The sequence below is a fragment of the Ciconia boyciana genome, chromosome 19 (assembly GCF_034638445.1).
Source record: "Ciconia boyciana chromosome 19, ASM3463844v1, whole genome shotgun sequence".
Classification (NCBI taxonomy): Eukaryota; Metazoa; Chordata; class Aves; order Ciconiiformes; family Ciconiidae; genus Ciconia; species Ciconia boyciana.
Window position 1 is genome coordinate 6,311,431 of NC_132952.1, and position 16,606 is coordinate 6,328,036.

The 16,606-nt window shown below is 39.9% G+C and overlaps 2 protein-coding genes across 4 annotated transcripts in view; both read right to left on the reverse strand.

Moving 5' to 3' along the window:
• The window catches only part of C1QTNF12 (C1q and TNF related 12), a 32,288-nt gene extending 23,831 nt beyond the window's left edge, over window positions 1–8,457 (reverse strand). For both annotated transcript variants that reach the window (XM_072883723.1, XM_072883722.1), the window contains exons 1-2: window positions 8,353–8,457; window positions 1,547–2,806 (exon numbers count right to left, since the gene is read on the reverse strand). In XM_072883723.1, coding sequence (XP_072739824.1) covers window positions 1,547–1,717 — 171 coding nt within the window. In that variant the 5' untranslated portion in view covers window positions 1,718–2,806; window positions 8,353–8,457. The remainder of the gene's footprint in view (window positions 1–1,546; window positions 2,807–8,352) is intronic.
• Window positions 6,961–16,565, reverse strand: UBE2J2 (ubiquitin conjugating enzyme E2 J2). Of its 2 annotated transcripts, none has more exons than XM_072883724.1 (7): window positions 16,355–16,565; window positions 14,429–14,559; window positions 14,169–14,209; window positions 13,225–13,327; window positions 12,973–13,111; window positions 12,389–12,469; window positions 6,961–10,368 (listed from the first exon to the last, which is right to left on the reverse strand). In XM_072883724.1, the coding sequence occupies exons 2-7, from the start codon at window positions 14,557–14,559 to the stop codon at window positions 10,084–10,086; spliced, it is 780 nt and encodes a 259-aa protein (XP_072739825.1). In that variant the 5' UTR covers window positions 16,355–16,565; the 3' UTR covers window positions 6,961–10,083. The 2 variants fall into 2 exon arrangements, with proteins under 2 accessions (XP_072739825.1, XP_072739826.1); XM_072883725.1 differs by lacking the exon at window positions 16,355–16,565 and adding an exon at window positions 15,069–15,193.
• Between the last annotated feature and the right edge of the window lie 41 nt (window positions 16,566–16,606).

Genomic DNA, 16,606 nt, shown 5'->3' on the forward strand with positions numbered 1-16,606 from the left:
TCCGACTGAGTACCGTGTTTCTTCTAGCAATAATGTATGTATGACTATATCAGCATTAACCAGGACCAGTTTCTGCTTGCTTTTGCAATCAGAATATATTCTGCTAGAGGTCCGATACATTTCACATCAAGCCAAATTAATTCCAGAATAGACTGAAGTTTAGTTGCACCAGATATGTATATCTGGCCCCTTTTGCAAAAGCAGAATGAAGCAGTTCTAGAGAGAGTAGAAGAAAGTGATTGATTATAAGCACCTCAAGAATTTAGCATGTATACAACCTGTCCTGACAGAGCCCTGCAATACACAACAAAAAATTAGCTGAAGAAACGCTGCTTACAGTCCCCTAATGATAATTTTAAGTGCAGCAGCCAGCTTTTTTATACAGAGGACTGTTTCCCAGACTTGCCCAACCTTAACCAATTACTCTCACAATAGCACTGAATAGGATATTTAGAGTGTCAGCCCAATTGTTCTAACTTGCCCCCTCTGGCATGCCCCAATTTTTGACAGGTTTGTTCCTCTATTGCTATAGTGACTGCCATCCCCAATGCTTGTGATCAAAGTCGTGTTTTAGAGGTCACCTCCATTTGAAACAAGGGACATTTTTGTCTGGGTGGGGGGGAGAAAGAAGGGGCTGTATGATAGGGGAGACTCCCTCCTTTCTCGGTGTTGTAGTCTCCCTTCCATTTCATCCTGCTCCTAATCCTAGGACCTGCTTTTAATTCCCTAAACCCCTCTCCTACTCCCAAGCATTCTATGCAAGTTTTCATCTTAAAGGATTCTGGGGGCTATGATCAATTGACTAGAAATTTTTTGCAGCTTTCAGCCTGGGGTGATTCTCCCAAACATGTAACTGGAAGGATCCTACCCTGCAAAATCCACTCACTAAGCCTAGCAAGTCATCAGCTACAGCCGCTGAGGTATCATACACACAGTCTTACACTTGCCACTTATGCATAATTACCACCATCCTGAATCCTCTCCTACAAGAGCCACAATCACCTTAAACAGATCATCTGACTACACCAAAATTCTTCTCATTTGTAATTTTCAATCACTACAACCTCTCTGGTGGAAGGTGCAGTGCAGAGAAAGCTCAGGCATGTTCAGATGTTTATACTGTTGTCTAAGACAGTTTTGAAATAACGTTCCAGAGAGTAAAGGGTTTGCCTGCAAGAGATACATTAACATTCCAGTATCATTATTTTACTGCAATAGCCCACTTGCCTTTTTTTAATCAGTTGTTTCTGAACAGGATGGTGTTCATACACTAGAACTCCAAAACGTCTTTACACTTAATCAGCTACTATGGGACTGGAACTTCACTCATGCATATTCTAAAATAAATTATAATAATAAATTGCAGTATTCCAGTGTTTGCTTCAGTAAGCTAGAAAATCAATCATGCAAAGGCAAAAGAGAGAACATTTCTCTTTAAAATCAAATAGAATTTGGCAAGGTTGCCTCAATCATTGGAAAAAGGAACCAGCATCATATTCTGCCAGAAATAAGTTCTACCAAGCACTGACAACACATAAACACCTACCTTGGGATGCCCGTGCAGTTCTTCACTGTTTGAGAGGGTAGCATTGAAAGGCTCTGTATACTGATTAGGTTCTTTCTTCATCTTTCTCTCTCTCTTTGCTGCCGTAACTCTGAAGAGGCAAAACTGCTGACAAAGTAAAGTTGCCACAAATACCCAGGTGCACCCCTTCATTTTGAAAAGGGAGGGGCCAAGTCAGGAAGGGCACTATCCAAGCTCAAAATCCTTCAGCACCAATAATAGGAGTAGACAGACTTCTCTCTAAAAAAATAAAAAGGTTGGAACTACTAAAGATGATCCTCTGGGCTATGCAATGTCAAATGAGCAGCATGCACGGATGCTCTGGTTGCTGGAGAGTTCTCTGTTCAAGCAGGACACATGGAAATGGTATAGATAAACTTGTTTGAAAATCTGGATTCACTCGAAGAAAGAGGTAAGTCCATTCAGCCTCTTGAAGCTTACATAAATACAAGAGGCCCTGGAAAGTCCTGCCACCCACCTTGAAGTGTCGCTCCCCCCCCCCTCCAATAAGTCTTCAGACTCGTTTAAAATGCACTCAACTATGAAACCTAGAGAAGTGAAATTGCTCAGGGCAGCAGTTGCTCAGGCCAGAGCTGACAACACAAACTCATTAGGGGGGTTGTTAGGTTGTTCCTCTTCAACAGGAGATTTCACTTTCTGTCATTTGAAGCATTGTGCTCAGTTCAAAGGAGGCTTGAATATGTTCCATCCATTCTCTCTTGAATGATACTTCCCTTTCCTCAGTGACAAGTCCTCATCCTTTCCTTTCAAGAGGCTGGGGAACTGTAACCCAAGGTTGCTACAGCCACTGCTCTTCTGAAGAGGCTGAAAGCATCACAGCTCAGCCAAGTGCTCAGCCTTCTAAGGAGAAAATAGATTTCTTATATCATGAAACAGGGAGAAGCAAAGAATCTGAGGATGTACCTAGGTCCATTAGGAGCAGATAAAGTTTACCCAAGTCTAGCTTGTCTCCCTCTTTAGCTGGGTTTATCTTCACTTCTCTTTAATGAGACGATGAGCAGTAAGTCCCGATGCCGCAAGCAGCTGTCAGGATGTAGAATCTCATGTCTTTTTCATCCTCATCTCCCCTCACACTAGGCAAGATTTCAGGTACCTCTGAGTGTAGATCACGTCTGATTTTTCTCGCTGCTCCTTTCCTCAGCTGCACACTGGCAAAACCCTCCTCAGCTTTTGCTTTACCTCAGCAAATAAGTACTTCTTTCCTGAATGAGTTTCCATCAACTTCAAGAAAGGGGAAAAAAAAAAGAAAAAAAGGAGGAGGGATCACATTCTAATGAGCTGTCAAGCCTATTCTCTTCACATTCCTATTAGACTCACTGATAAGTGGAGCTGGCCCGTGTGCCAGGCAGATTTAAATCAATGCCCATTCCCTGCTCCCTCCCCTCAGCCCTATTCTGTACCTCCCCTTCATTATCTTAGAGAAATCACCATTTTTCTGGGAAGTTTGTAAAACTGTACTTGAGTGTGTGGTAGAGCTAAAAATATGTGGCTTGGAATATGCGCTCAGCATCGCACCACACATTGATATATCAGAACTCTTGCTTTATTCTCTAGTTAGCTGTGTTTCATACAACATTTTCCCCTAGCTCTCATTAGAGACTGGCTTAGTGGGGGCTTTCTGATTTCTTTACAGGAGGGTGGGCTGTTTACTAAAAATAACAGAAAACCAAAGGTTACACATCTCCTACAAGCATTTCATAAGGGAGATCTTGAAGTACTTGGACAGTCTGCAAATCTTTGTCAGTTCCCCACCACCTAGAACAAATATTCCTACTCTTTCTACAAATATGGAGAGTGATGCAAAAATTTACCTGAGATTGTACCATGAGAAAGCCCAAGAATGATAAAAGATTGAAGATCATATAATTTGAAGTCCCTTATGCAATCAGCAAGCAACAGATTTACTTTCTTTTAACAATCCCTTTACCACACCTTCTGTAATCCAAGTAATAATGCCAGCACAGTTCTTCATTGGACTTTAAAGGCAGCCAGGGAGGATCAGGAGCAACAGCTCTGTTAACTATAGCTCAGGGAAACTGAGGCATGAACAATCTGAGCACAAAATCAAGTAGCAGAATACAGATTTATTTTTTTTTAAAGCATCTTTTGAGAGAAATGGAGTTTGGGAAAGAAAAGAGAGTAAGAAGGGAAGTTACACAGAAGCTAAATAGTTAACAGCATATCACCCCTCCCCCAACTAGCTCACATTCCATCAAAACTACGTGGCAGACTTTATTTGTTAGTAATATTTAACTTTCTTTGGCGCCTTCTCATACTTAAGCCTCTTTTTTCAGGTTAGTTGTAGACAAGCCATGAATTTGTAAAAGTGCACTTGATGACACATTAATAGGACAATCTGTCATATTGCAGCTAAACAGCTTGACAGATCCACACACCACGGCAAGAAATGACATTCAAGGCTGGAACAGGGCAATTGCTTTTTTGGTCTGCTGGTGCAGGCTGCATCTGTCTGCCGGGAACATCTTTCCCATCCCAAGAGCCAAATCCCAAGATTATATCCTCAGATTTGGGGGAAATGAATCCTAACTACGTTTGCAATCACAAGGCGAAGTTACTTGATGGTCCAGTAGGACAAACTGATAGTAGCTAACTCCCGACTGTATACTTTTCTCTATGTTGGACTGAAACAAGTGGCAGCACAGCTACCTCTCCTCCAACCTTCAATTCAGCATTTGTATTATCTGTGGAAAATTGCACACCTGGCTGCTGCTGTTCTCACATCCTAGTTGCACCAGTTCCAAAGCACCTGAGTCTTGCCAATGCATGAACAACATTCAACCCCCATTTGCAAAAAAATAGGAATAGGCCAATGTTGCACTTAATAGCACAACAAACCAAGGATCTCAAAGTGACTGAAAAGACAAATAGCTGCTTCTCTGAGCTCAGCACCATTGCAGCAATAACAGGAGTAGTTAAGAATGTAACAATACCAATCCTGCATAAGGAAAAGTTTTGAAGTAGGGAAGATATTATAAGAAGTCACATTTACATTTCAAAATTTTGTGCGAGAACCCAAATACAGTGTTTGCAAACACTGCAAGAAGCATGTGTAAAGCTGGAGCTGAAACTGAATAGTCAGGTAAGAAACTTGTGATTTGATCTTTCAATCTTTACTTATGCAACCACCTTTTACTCAAGACAGACCTTACCTAACTATGCTAAGAATAATATCCAAAGGGCAAAAGGTCAAGAGCTAGGATTTTCCCAGAGTTGCCTATTGTGGATGTATTGAACAACTCCTAAGCCTCGGTGCAGAGATAGTGATGTTTTTTAAGCCAGTACAGAAGAAGGCCCATTACCATTCACTGACACACACACACCCACCCCTCCTTCATAGCAGATAAAAGCCTAGAGTACTCCTGTGATAGATCTCTTAGGTTTAAATCTAAAATTTCCCAATGCTAATCCGATATAAACTCAAGCTGTTGATTGGGTTAATATACAAAAGCTGTTAGAACCAACCTAAACACACCAGCAGACAAGAGCAGCAGCTTTGGGAAGACAGACCAAGAGCTTATGGCCACTTCAGTTGCCTTCTGCAAAATCCCCCCGCGGAGATGCCCACACCCCACGTTTTGGAGCCCTTTGGCTCTTTCCCGCATTCCCCACCCAGCACAGCCACCCGGCCGCTCGCTCACGACCCACGCGGGATCGCAACGCCATCTCCTGGCAAACCCACGGAAACACCGAGATGCTGGGCAAAATGGGGAAACATTTGCTGCCACTCCTAAGGTTTCTCTTGCAGTGGGCTCTGCAGAGTGACCGAGGCGTGAAGTAACGTTGCTGGGGCAAAGCTTTTACCACTAATAAAAGGTTCCTAGTAAACCCTAATAAATCATCCTCATTCGTTGCCCAGAAAAGTCTCTTCAATAACATGAGATGTGAATGCTTTGAGTTCAACAGCCTCCCGTTTGTGTGCATGTAGGCAATTTTTCCACTGAAAACATGGTTTTTCTGCTTTAAGTAGTAAGATCTGATCTTTGCTGGGCAGCAAAAAAGGTATCATCTTGTATACTATTTATCTTCCTGGGACTGGGTTGCAATATAAGCCACTAACAGCAACAAGTTATTAGCAGAAATTATTCCGAGACATTCAAAAACACCTTTTGAAGCACAGGGCTTAAGGTAATACTTCTAATTACAAATTATGAGCTTGCTCTTCTGAAGACAGCTTGTCACTTGCTGACTGCTTACACATTTAAGGCAAGTTGGAGAATCCATGAGACGGGCAAGAAGCAGCTCATTTCTTTGGCCTTCTGTATATGGGAGAGTTTCCCATTTAATACTTGGCTAGATAGACACTATCAACACACATTATGAGTTTCAAATCCAAGTACTTGCACAAACGCAGTAGGAGGGTTTTTTTTTTTCCTTACAGAATTTGTCTAGGGTAGGGGCAGAACAATGCCTGTCCTCACAGTAAGAATCCTGTATGATTACATGGATCCGAAATACAGCAACATGGCTATCCTCATCTGACTAGCTCCTTACTAACACAAGCACTAAAAAAACCTGAAGCAGGGCAAGTGACAAAATGAAAAGCACTAAGTCTAAACAATGGAGTGCAAAAGAACTCCAGGCATGAGAACTGTTCTGAGTAAGAAAAAAAGGCGGAAATACCAGCATTATTAAGGAAAATGCATCATTTCATACAACAAATTAGGACATAGCTCAGCCCTGGCAGATGTCAGTCAAGCAAAAAAACCCCACTTCCATCAAGTTATAAAGAAATGGCTATTACGAACAACTGTGTGTGTGGATCCAAAACATAACTGGAATGCCAGCCCAAAATAAAATTCTACAAGCCAAAAGTGAAGACAGCCTCTGAATAACATTTACTGCTTTACACAGAACTGAAGCTGTCTTGATATCACAGAACTAGCTATCCAGATGTTAAGGGAATAGCAGCAGAATGAAGTCAAGCTGCACTCAAACAGCAACTGCTGAGTTAGTAGGAAGGTTCCAATCTGCTTTTTTCCTCAGAGATATCATCACTGTTGGCAAAAACAGCACAACAGCATCTTAGAGTGGCTTCTACACGTCTCCGAGTAGGTACTGAAAACACATACTGCACTACAACGGCAGTTGCAATGTTTGTATCATTACAGAACTAATACCTCTCTGTAAAGGAACTGCATTATCAAACAAAAGATCTAAAAGAAGTTACTACCTGAGGTCTTCCTGGAGGTGTTTTACCACAGATGTAAGGGATACCAAACTAACTTGAGGAAAAAAAAAAAATCTGGAGGTGGGAGAGATGCAGTTTTGCCATAGTTTTTGTTTTCTAGTCCATATATATCCAGTTAGATTTCTTCCCAGTGATGCTTTTCCCAAAAAGAGTCCCACAGAAAGTATAAATTTTATCATGAATGTTTATTATGAACAAACAACTTTACAATGCAGTCATTTCTACTCCTCAGTACATGCTTGAAGTTAACTTCCGTGACCTTGAAATCTTAGGGGGAGAAAAGTTACAACTACACACAAATCCAGGATTTTAAAAATCAAGAGATCTTTAAAGGCAACCACTGAGATGTCTTCTGATTCAAGCTGCAAAAACTCCCTACCACCTGTGTATAACAATCTTACAGAAATCTATGAAATTGCAGCATGAAAGTGAAGGGCCAGACATTTGTTCCAATATCACATGCTGAGGGACAGCTTTTAGTTTTATTACATTAAGTAATGCACTGCTTCAGGGCGTGATAATATTTTTGCATGGCAAAGAATGGGTTACTCCATCTAATGACTTTGGTAACAAAAGATCAGACACTGCATACTACTATAAATGCTTTTTAAAAAACCCACAAAACAGTAAAACCTACACAAAAGGGAATAAATCTTCCGTTACCAAAGGCAAGGAGCAAGGAGATGTATCAAAATCTTCTAAGCCATAGGTGCAAGGGTTCAGTCAGCTATTGCTCCTAGCTTTCAACAAATGGCACCTGAAACGACTATCAAGTCTTTCTCTGAATCCAGGGTACTGAAGAGAAACTGCAATTGGAAGTTTTGTTTTGTTTTTTAAATACAACCAATCCTCAGAAAAAAATGCAGCATGTCCAGGGTTTAACCAAAGTTTTTTTGTTTCCAATTGTGGCACTTACTAAAAACTAGAGACCCAATTTCAAATACTTGGGTGTACCTTAAGGCCAACTTCTTATCACATGATAAAATGCCTTTTATTCAACATCTCCGGATTTTACTAGTTCTTTTACCTTGGTTAGGTACATTCCACAAAAGATGTAAACACACGATGCCCAAGGTCTCCTTGCCTTTGCCTTCATTTATGCGGACAAAATAACTTCCAGAAGATAAGAAGATAAACATAGAAACCTATTATAAGCTTCTGTCCGTAGGCGATGTCAATGGTAATAAAAGGCATTGCAAGAACACAAACATGTTTGAATGATACTAAGATCTATGAGGCAGAACAGCCTCAGCTACAGGTCCATATGCTTTGAGAAAAAAATATCAGCCTGACAAGCCATCTTGAAAATCCTATCACTGCAGGAAAGACAGCACACCCCCAGACTGACAGAACATAATTGTTTCTAGATAGATACAACTGGTGCTTCTCTTTTTACAAGAGCTTATTAAGCACATACAAGAGGTAAATTAAAAAATAGTTGTAAGATTTGGTAAAACCACAAAATAAAAAAATCAAAGATTTATAAATACGTTTTAAAATCCAGCCTTTTCCAAATTCCATTCCCACACACCCCCCATCTCCTCCTTCCCTTCCTTACCTCAGTAAGAACTGCTTTAAGATTTCTTTAGTATAGAGCTGTTCTGCTAGTTTTGATAATTCCTATCTATTGCAGAGAACTGGTCACATTTATTGATGCTCTAAGCTGCACGGCTCATGGGTTAACAATACATTTTTGCTTACAATCAAGATACCAAGGAGAAGCAGAGACAGAAAATAAATCTGAAAGGGAAAATAAAACAGTTTCAAAAAAATTCTTAGATACATGAGGTAATATTTATTTGGGCTCTTCACAATATTTAAAATAAGACTATGCAGTTAGATGCAGAGCTTTTTACCCTCCTATCACCTTTGACATTTTGGTGTACCATTAACAGTGAGTGCGTTCTTCCCCAGATGACTAGGCATCGCTGTCAATTATGAAAGGCACAGTAAGTCTGCCTCTGATGAAACAAAGTATTTGGATAAAATTAAGCTGGGGGGGGGGGGGGCAAGCAAACTCAATTAACAAAGTAATTTCAGACTTTTGAACTACCCTAGGAGCTTTAGTGTTTATCCACAGTGCTGTAATCCCATGAACAAACATCAGTATTTCAGTCATCAATCATCTGAAGGGGAACAGTGATGAACTTATACCTTAAAGCAAAAAGCCTCTAGAATCTCAGACGAATTAGAAGGGTTTGGGTTTTAGCTTTTGGTGCTGTTTTTAAGTTTATGCAAATCTTCAAGTAAGCAATGGAACTCATTTTAAGGGTTTACTTCAGCTAGTGACACTTCAGATTAATTTAGTTGACTGAAGAAGCTGGTTTGTTATTCAGACTCATTTGTCTTTTTATCTTCACAATGGCTACGGTTACTTCATTTACCAAAGCCCAAGAAATCCAGAGAAGATTTTCTGAATACACAATCAACTCTCCATTGGTGTGTGCAGTTTTATTATTTTTTTCCAACAGTGGCACCTTGTGATCAAAATTAAGTATTACAGCTTTCAAATATAACATCTCCCAAAATGGAAATCTGTGAGTGAATAAATCCAAAACAATACTGGATATGGGTATCCCCACTAAAGACTGATTCAAATGCTTTCTCTTGCTAATCATTCCTAAAGGCCAACAACTGCACTTCTTGTAGCCCAAATAAAACCTTCAATTACATTGTGACAATTTAGACAACACATTTAACACATACAGTGTTATTTTCCCACTCATCTAATCACTACTGACTAGATATGCAGTGATGTTCATTCTATTTTTAAAAAGAAACCAGCAATCTTCTGTAGGATCAATGTTCACATTAACCAAACCCTTACCAAGTCCACATGAAATCTCTACTTGAATCATTTCAACACCCATACAGGCTCTTCCCTAATGAAAATAAAATACGATATGCATAAATTGTGAAATTTTAAAAATTGTTCAATGAAGTAAAAAGCCTTATTTGCTTAAGATTTTCAAATTTCAAATAACAGATGGAGAACTGCTATAAAAATCAAAGCACTAGAAATGTTAGCGTCTCATCAATAATGCTTTGACTTGTTTGTGAGCCACTACGAGATAGTAGCAAGGACAAGAGGATCTGCGAGCAGAACTTCTTTTAGTTTTCTGACTAATCGAAACTACTCCATTTCCCAAACATAACCCATGAGCCAACCAATGTTTTACCTGCAACTTGGTAAAACAAATATTTATCCCAGTGTCAGAGTCAGATGCCCAAAGAGTCCCACTCATTCTGCAACTACCACTAATTTGGTCTTGGATTTCTTTTATCATCCTCATTCTTGCGCTATGCTTCTCAGTACATACTTGACTGTGTAGGCAAAGGCTGCAAAACCAACTATAACAAACAAGTTCGCCAAAGCTCCGCCTAAAAGTCCATGGTTACGATTGGCCTGTTGGAGACCTGGATGATTGGCAGGTGCCAATGGTACATGCCCATTAAGAAGGGGTATTCCATTCTGACCGTAGTGTGCTTCACCATCAGGGACAACATCTGGTAAAGGGAGGGATGGAGGTCTGTTATTGAGCTCTTCTTGTGCTTTCTGTTTTTGTTTAATCTCCTGGAGAAAGAAAAAAGAAAACTGAATAGCTGGAAGTAAAAGTGGTGAAGCTCTTGGGTGTTTTGAAAATATTTCAGAACCCAAATTCTTACGTAACTTTAGGAAAAGGATATGGTACACTTCTTTATATTGTAGGTCTTTTAAACCAAATTAACTGCATTACATAGATTTGTACAGTCTCCCCAACTTCTTCCAAAGCGACCTACTTCAGTAGTTGACACTAACAATCATTTGGCCAAGTTTATTTTTAGTTCACATATACATTTTCTGAGAAGCCTTCTTTCAGAAATCAGAAATTCTTGCATCAAAAGTCTTGCATGTCCAGCTTGTTTTGAACACGGGACATTAAAAAAAAATGAAGAAAGCAATCATAGAAGCTTAGAAGGATTAGGACGGTAACTATTACATGTTAAGAATCTGCCTGTACTTGGAACACAAGAGCAGTTATCCATTATTGTCTTCAGAGTTTCCTGATGATTTAGGTACTGGCAAAACAGTACTGTAGAAAGTATTTCTGATTCTCTGGCATTCTTGTAACTGATAAGAAAACGCAATTAAAACCTTCACTTCAGATTTATATCTGCACGAGGAAGAAAGGAAATGGAGATAAAAGTTAACTTTTCCCAGAAGGCTGTCCCAAATGGACACAAACAGGGAGAATGGTTTTCAAACTAGAGCTTTGTGAATACCTTTAAGAATAATAATAGATTATTATTCTATAATAATAATATAAGTAATAATATATATGTAATAACATATATAATAATAATAATAATAGATGAATCAAACCTGAGGTTGCATAAGCACTTGCTTACTCTGCCCAGAAAGGCCATTTCTGTCTGTGGACAATGTTTACTTCACTAGCTGGGCGCGTATGTTTATGACCTCCAGTTATCTCTAACAAAAACACGCACCTCTCATGCTTAAGAAAACAGCTGGAAAAAGGCTCTTCTATATATCTTCCCTACTCTTCTACAGTGTATATTCTTTGTGCAATAATTAAGACTTGCAATTTGGCGAAATTTGTACAACCCAAAACAATTTGCCTGACAAAATAAATTTTATGTCTAGAATTCCAAATTACAATGAGCATCAGCGTTATAATATTATAACTCCAGAGTCTGTGAGTCCATAACAGAAAAGTGTTCCCCTTCATACAGTATGCAGAAAATTAACTCTCAAAGTCTCAACAGCAGGCTGAAAGAACTGAATTCCTTCACTAAGAAGTTACAGGGAAGGAACCATCTGGAGACCGGAGTGAAGAAAGGAGCATCCTTCCTTCGTTAACAGGTGAGACCTTTTAGAACCAAGTACCACCAGTGGAAAATGGCTAGAGAATCCCAGAGGTCTAAATGAAGTGAGATATTTTTTCTCTTTTTTTTTCTTTCTTTCTTAAACCTATACCATCTATAACACTGTTGCCTGGCTGAAGGGTAATCATTTTCAGAACCTTACACAAAGGAAATTTCTACATCCTTCAGCTGTTACCTATACATGATGATATAAACTGTGTATCAACACACCTACAAGGTTAGTGTTGTGCAAGGAAGCTACATACCCTAAAAAGATATAACCCATTCTCAGAAGTTAAGCAGGAAGAATATAACAGTCTCTGATCTTAAAGGAGAATGAAGAAAAAAAAAGTCTATGATATTGACAGACCAAGTCCAGATATACAAAGATCAGCCCTACCCAACTCAGGAAAACACAGTATACAATTCTAAAATATTGGAACTGCAACCACATCTGCTGCATGTACAGCTCAGTCAAGGGCTATGATACCAATCCTAAATACACACAATTGATTCTCTACACAATTGATTTTTGTGCAGCAGAAAAACAATTCCATTTCAAGATTCAAGTTTTTAATTCTTACACGTAGCAAAAGCACCTTTCAAAAGGCTTCCAAGATTGACAAAAGTAGCTACTGTCTGGGAAAAGTCCTAAACCATTAGAGATCTACACAGGGAAGCTGAAAAACTGCAGAAAACCACATTATTGCACAGATGAATGCCCTTACCTCCACTACTTCAGGGAAGAGCTCACAGAAGACTTTATCTTTTAAATTAAACGCTAAGCTTTGTGCAGCAAGCTGTCTTTTCTGTGGAGGAAAGAAAAATTATCAGCAGCTGCATGTAAACAAAGTTAATATACTTTAATTCAACATCTGATTATTTCCCACAGGAACGGTGCAAACCACTAGCCAACTAGTTTCTAACATTTACAGCTTCATACTTGTGAATATTATTCACTACAACAGACACTTCTAGACATAAGTTATGTTGTCAGTTCTTCATCTTATGGGATTAGTGTTCTGTACTAGCGTGCCTGCTTGGCAGACACTTTAAGAGGAAGGAAGGAAGGCAGGCAAAAGTCCTAACCATACTGTTTACTAAAAGGGATTTTAAGTTCTCTAAGAAATCCTCTCCCCATCCCCACACTACCTAAAATTGACTTGATTCATCTGCCCATCATCTGTAGGAGGCAACAACATACTCATTTCCGAGATACCAAAATGCCAGCTGCCACTGTTGTTTTAACTTTGAGGTCATGCTCAACATTCCCTAAGCTGACAAAAGGTACATCACACAGTCTGGAGCTTACTGTGAACTCTGACGTCTCTATGCTGCCCAATGTGGGGCCCTTTTCCACCATAAAACTAAGAAGGCCCGTCAAGATCGTCGAGACTGACCAAGCTGGATTCCACGTATCCGGGTGGAAATCAGTGATTGAAAGACACAACCTTCAAAAGGATCAGACAGGCAGTGTGTTTTATTTTTGCCATTAAAATTATTACACATTATACACATTGCTAAAATGGTGTTAATTGCTCAAGTGTTAGAAGAAATTCCTTACCTTGTATTACACTTAAACCTTCCATTAGGTGTAATCATATAAATACTAGGAGGTTTAAAAGGAAATTCCCTGGGGAATATTAGTTTCCCATGATAATAGCCACCTGCATTACATAAAGAGATGAATTACTTATTTTGCATGAAGATGAAGTCCTAAGCTGCTACTCAAAATGGGCCAAATAAAACCCTTTACTTGTCTCCTTCTCCCCCTCACACTAAAGAGATCAAGCTCATCATCTTCTGCCTCTAAAACACAGGAATAATGATCCACACCTGCCATAGATTTACTTTGGAGGCAATTCTCTCACATGCATATTACAAACTTTCTGTTGTCAAGCCCGTAATACTTCTAAGGAAAACCAGCCAAAGTGTACTGTAATACAATACAAATGGGTTAGTTTTCCAGAAACACAGGTAACTACAAATACAATTATATGAAGTTTCCAGTTTCAAAAAGTGTATTGCGAGAGGCTCCAGAAGACATTGTGAAATATGTGACTACAACAAATTAATAAGGCTTTTACGTTCCTCACTTTCTCCAGAGAAATTCATAAAGCGAATGTTCGTCTCAGTTCACTGAGAACATTTTATGTGGTAACAAACTGGGATGATTTGAAATAATCTTTGACTGTCACATCTAAACTGAGTTATCTGCTCCAAGACCTTTAGTAATTACTTAATTGGAAGTTATCTGTCTTCAGTTTGACCTAAATGTGGTTTTGTTACAATCCTTGATAACTGAAAAATTACTAATAGACAGCGGTACCACTACCTCTTTTCAACAAGCTATCACACAAGTCACAGACAGCTTTGGAACTGCACTAACAGTTTTTAGAGCTATTTACAGTAGTTATATTTTGCCCATTCAAACAGGCATGCAATTATTCAGGCATGCCAACCACAACATAAAGTACATGCACGCTTTTGCTACATGCTAACTTTTACCTTCGTAGGGAGTCATTTCAGGTCCTCGTACAACATAGTGCCTAAGACAAAGAAGGAAATGTAAACAGGATGAAAACCATCACACAGACATCAATTTCTCTAGAAAAATGAAGATCAATATCACTTCAGCAAAAGTTTCATACTCCACCTCCCAAAACCAAGAAGCCCATACAATCTGTAGGAGTGAGGGAGTCAGACTTGATGACCTGGAAAATCTTGTTCTCTCCACAAGTGCATGAACAGTTCATTCTAATTCTTACCATTCAAGAATATTAGATGGGAGAGGCTCTGCACAGATATAAGGCACTGGATCTTTCTTAATTCGAAGGTAGTCTTGTTTAAGTCTCTGTGTTGCTGTCGTTGGTGCTCTCTTATTACTGTTGTTGCTCATCTAGTTTTTAAAAAATATATATAAACACAATCTCAATACAATCTCAACAGACACAGAACTACTGCATTCATTGAACACAGCTCCAGATTTTTGCAAAATCTACTTTTCTGAGTATTTTTTTAAAAATATAAATTAAATTACCATAACTTTTAAGTGGCAAGAAATGTGCAAAATCTTAACCAACTAACACACTCCCAGGAGACTCTGTATATTGCCAAAAATGGGAAAATACTCCTTCCAGAACACTGCTGTTTAAACACCACAGCGAACTGCTATAATGAAAATGTGCTGCGCTATAGAACCCACTTGAACTCTTAATAACCAGTCCTGTGTTTAGACTGAACACACATCATTATGACACTGTTTTAAAGGGCTTAGTCTTTTTGAGTAATTCATTTCCCTATTCAATTTGAATAACTATTATGTAAATTTGCCCATGATTTAAATTCGCTTGCTGTTTCTACACATCTAGTTATTTGAAATAAATAAACAAAAAAACCCACAATAACCTTATTGCTGACTTTGAGATGAAGGATTTTAAATTAAATCTGCTGCCTAAGAGTCAGTTGAATTTACAGAATGGAAATTCTGAGCCAGATTATTCTCTTCCAGATAAACAAAGACCTCATCCAAAATGAGACAAGTCAGTGTGAAGAAAGGAAATTCCATGCTGCTTACAAGACAAAGAAAGCATTAGCCCTTACAATGCACCTACAGAACACAAACCAATTAACAACTGCTATTTAATTCACACACACCACACCCCCCCGCCCCGAGAAATATCACAAGTTATTTAACTTTATACATGGAAATTCAAGCAAGAACAAACCCGAAAGATTTTACAAACAGCTTGGGTAAAGAGCTAAACAATGCTTGCAATATGATAGCAGCATTTGACGTGAAAAGTACGTTAAATGCCTATAACCCTTTCTATTCCTTTATATCAAATAGATAGCCAAGTACAATTTATTAAAGAAATAATATTTAAGCCACAAGCAACCATTGTATGTGGTCAAATATTCAAACCCTACTCAAAATAAACGCGTTTAACCTTGCTTTTGCCAGAATTACTGTAAATCATTGTTTGAAACATACAGTATTTTTTCTTGAATTCACACGTTTTTAAGTCGCGCCTCTTGAAATCATAAAATTAAGTTTTTTTTCTCTAAAGAAGTCAGTTTTGACTTTAAAACATAGATTGTGCCTTCTTAATTTAACACAATTATTTGTTCTAAAGTCTTGCAATAGCGCCCCTCACTATGGACTGCAAAAATACCCTGAAATACTTCACAGCACTAAGTATAGTTATTGGGATTTTAACATCCCTCAAAGCCTTATCTGAAAGAACATTTCTACCTTAAACGCAGAGAACAAACGGCAACTTTTACAGAAGCTACGACCGCAAACCGGTTTTCCCCACCTCGACAATACCATTTACCAGAAGTAAGCAAGCAAGCAACCCGCCAGTCTTTAGACAGCCAAGCATGAGCAGCATGATGCGCCCAAGCCCTGCTCCCAGCCCGGCAGGGTGGCTCAGGGAACTAACGCAAGGGCACCCCAGGTCCCCGGCTCCAACGGCGGCCGCTCCGCGCCTGAAGAGACGGGTAGCGACTAGAAGAACCGAAGGAGCAAGAGGACAACCGGGGAGCTCACGGCCTACAGCGAGCCGGCTGCCCGGCACGGGCCCCACCAGCTCGGGGAAGGGAGAGACAGAGGGAGGGAGACAGCCAGTCGAGCCCCCGCTGCTCCTGGAGCTGCCTCCTGGGCTCGCCCCGCCGGCCCAGGCCCCACTCACCTCTCCCTGCTAGCGCAGGCCCCTCCACCGCCGGGACGCCCCACCTGCCCGCAGCCGGAGGCCAAGCGAGGAAGGGAAGGAGGGAGGAAAGGAGAAAGGAAGGGAGAGCCACAAGAGAAAGCGGGCAGGGCAGGGCCGCGACCCCCACGCCTCCCCGGTGCGGTGCGACCGCGGCTCCCAGCCAAGATGGCGGCCCGGCGAGGCGGAGCCAACGCAGTGCTGGCGTCTCCTTCCGGGAAGGAGCCGCCCCGC

Bases quoted from the DNA above. Each gene is read 5' to 3' on its own strand.
- UBE2J2 (XM_072883724.1), bottom strand. From the start codon at position 14,559: ATGAGCAACAACAGTAATAAGAGAGCACCAACGACAGCAACACAGAGA. The intron at 14,210-14,428 runs GTAAGAATTAGA...TCTTTGTCTTAG, and splicing joins CCATCTAATATTCTTGAATG to GCACTATGTTGTACGAGGAC. The intron at 13,112-13,224 runs GTAAGGAATTTC...ATCCTTTTGAAG, and splicing joins AGGTTTAAGTGTAATACAAG to GTTGTGTCTTTCAATCACTG.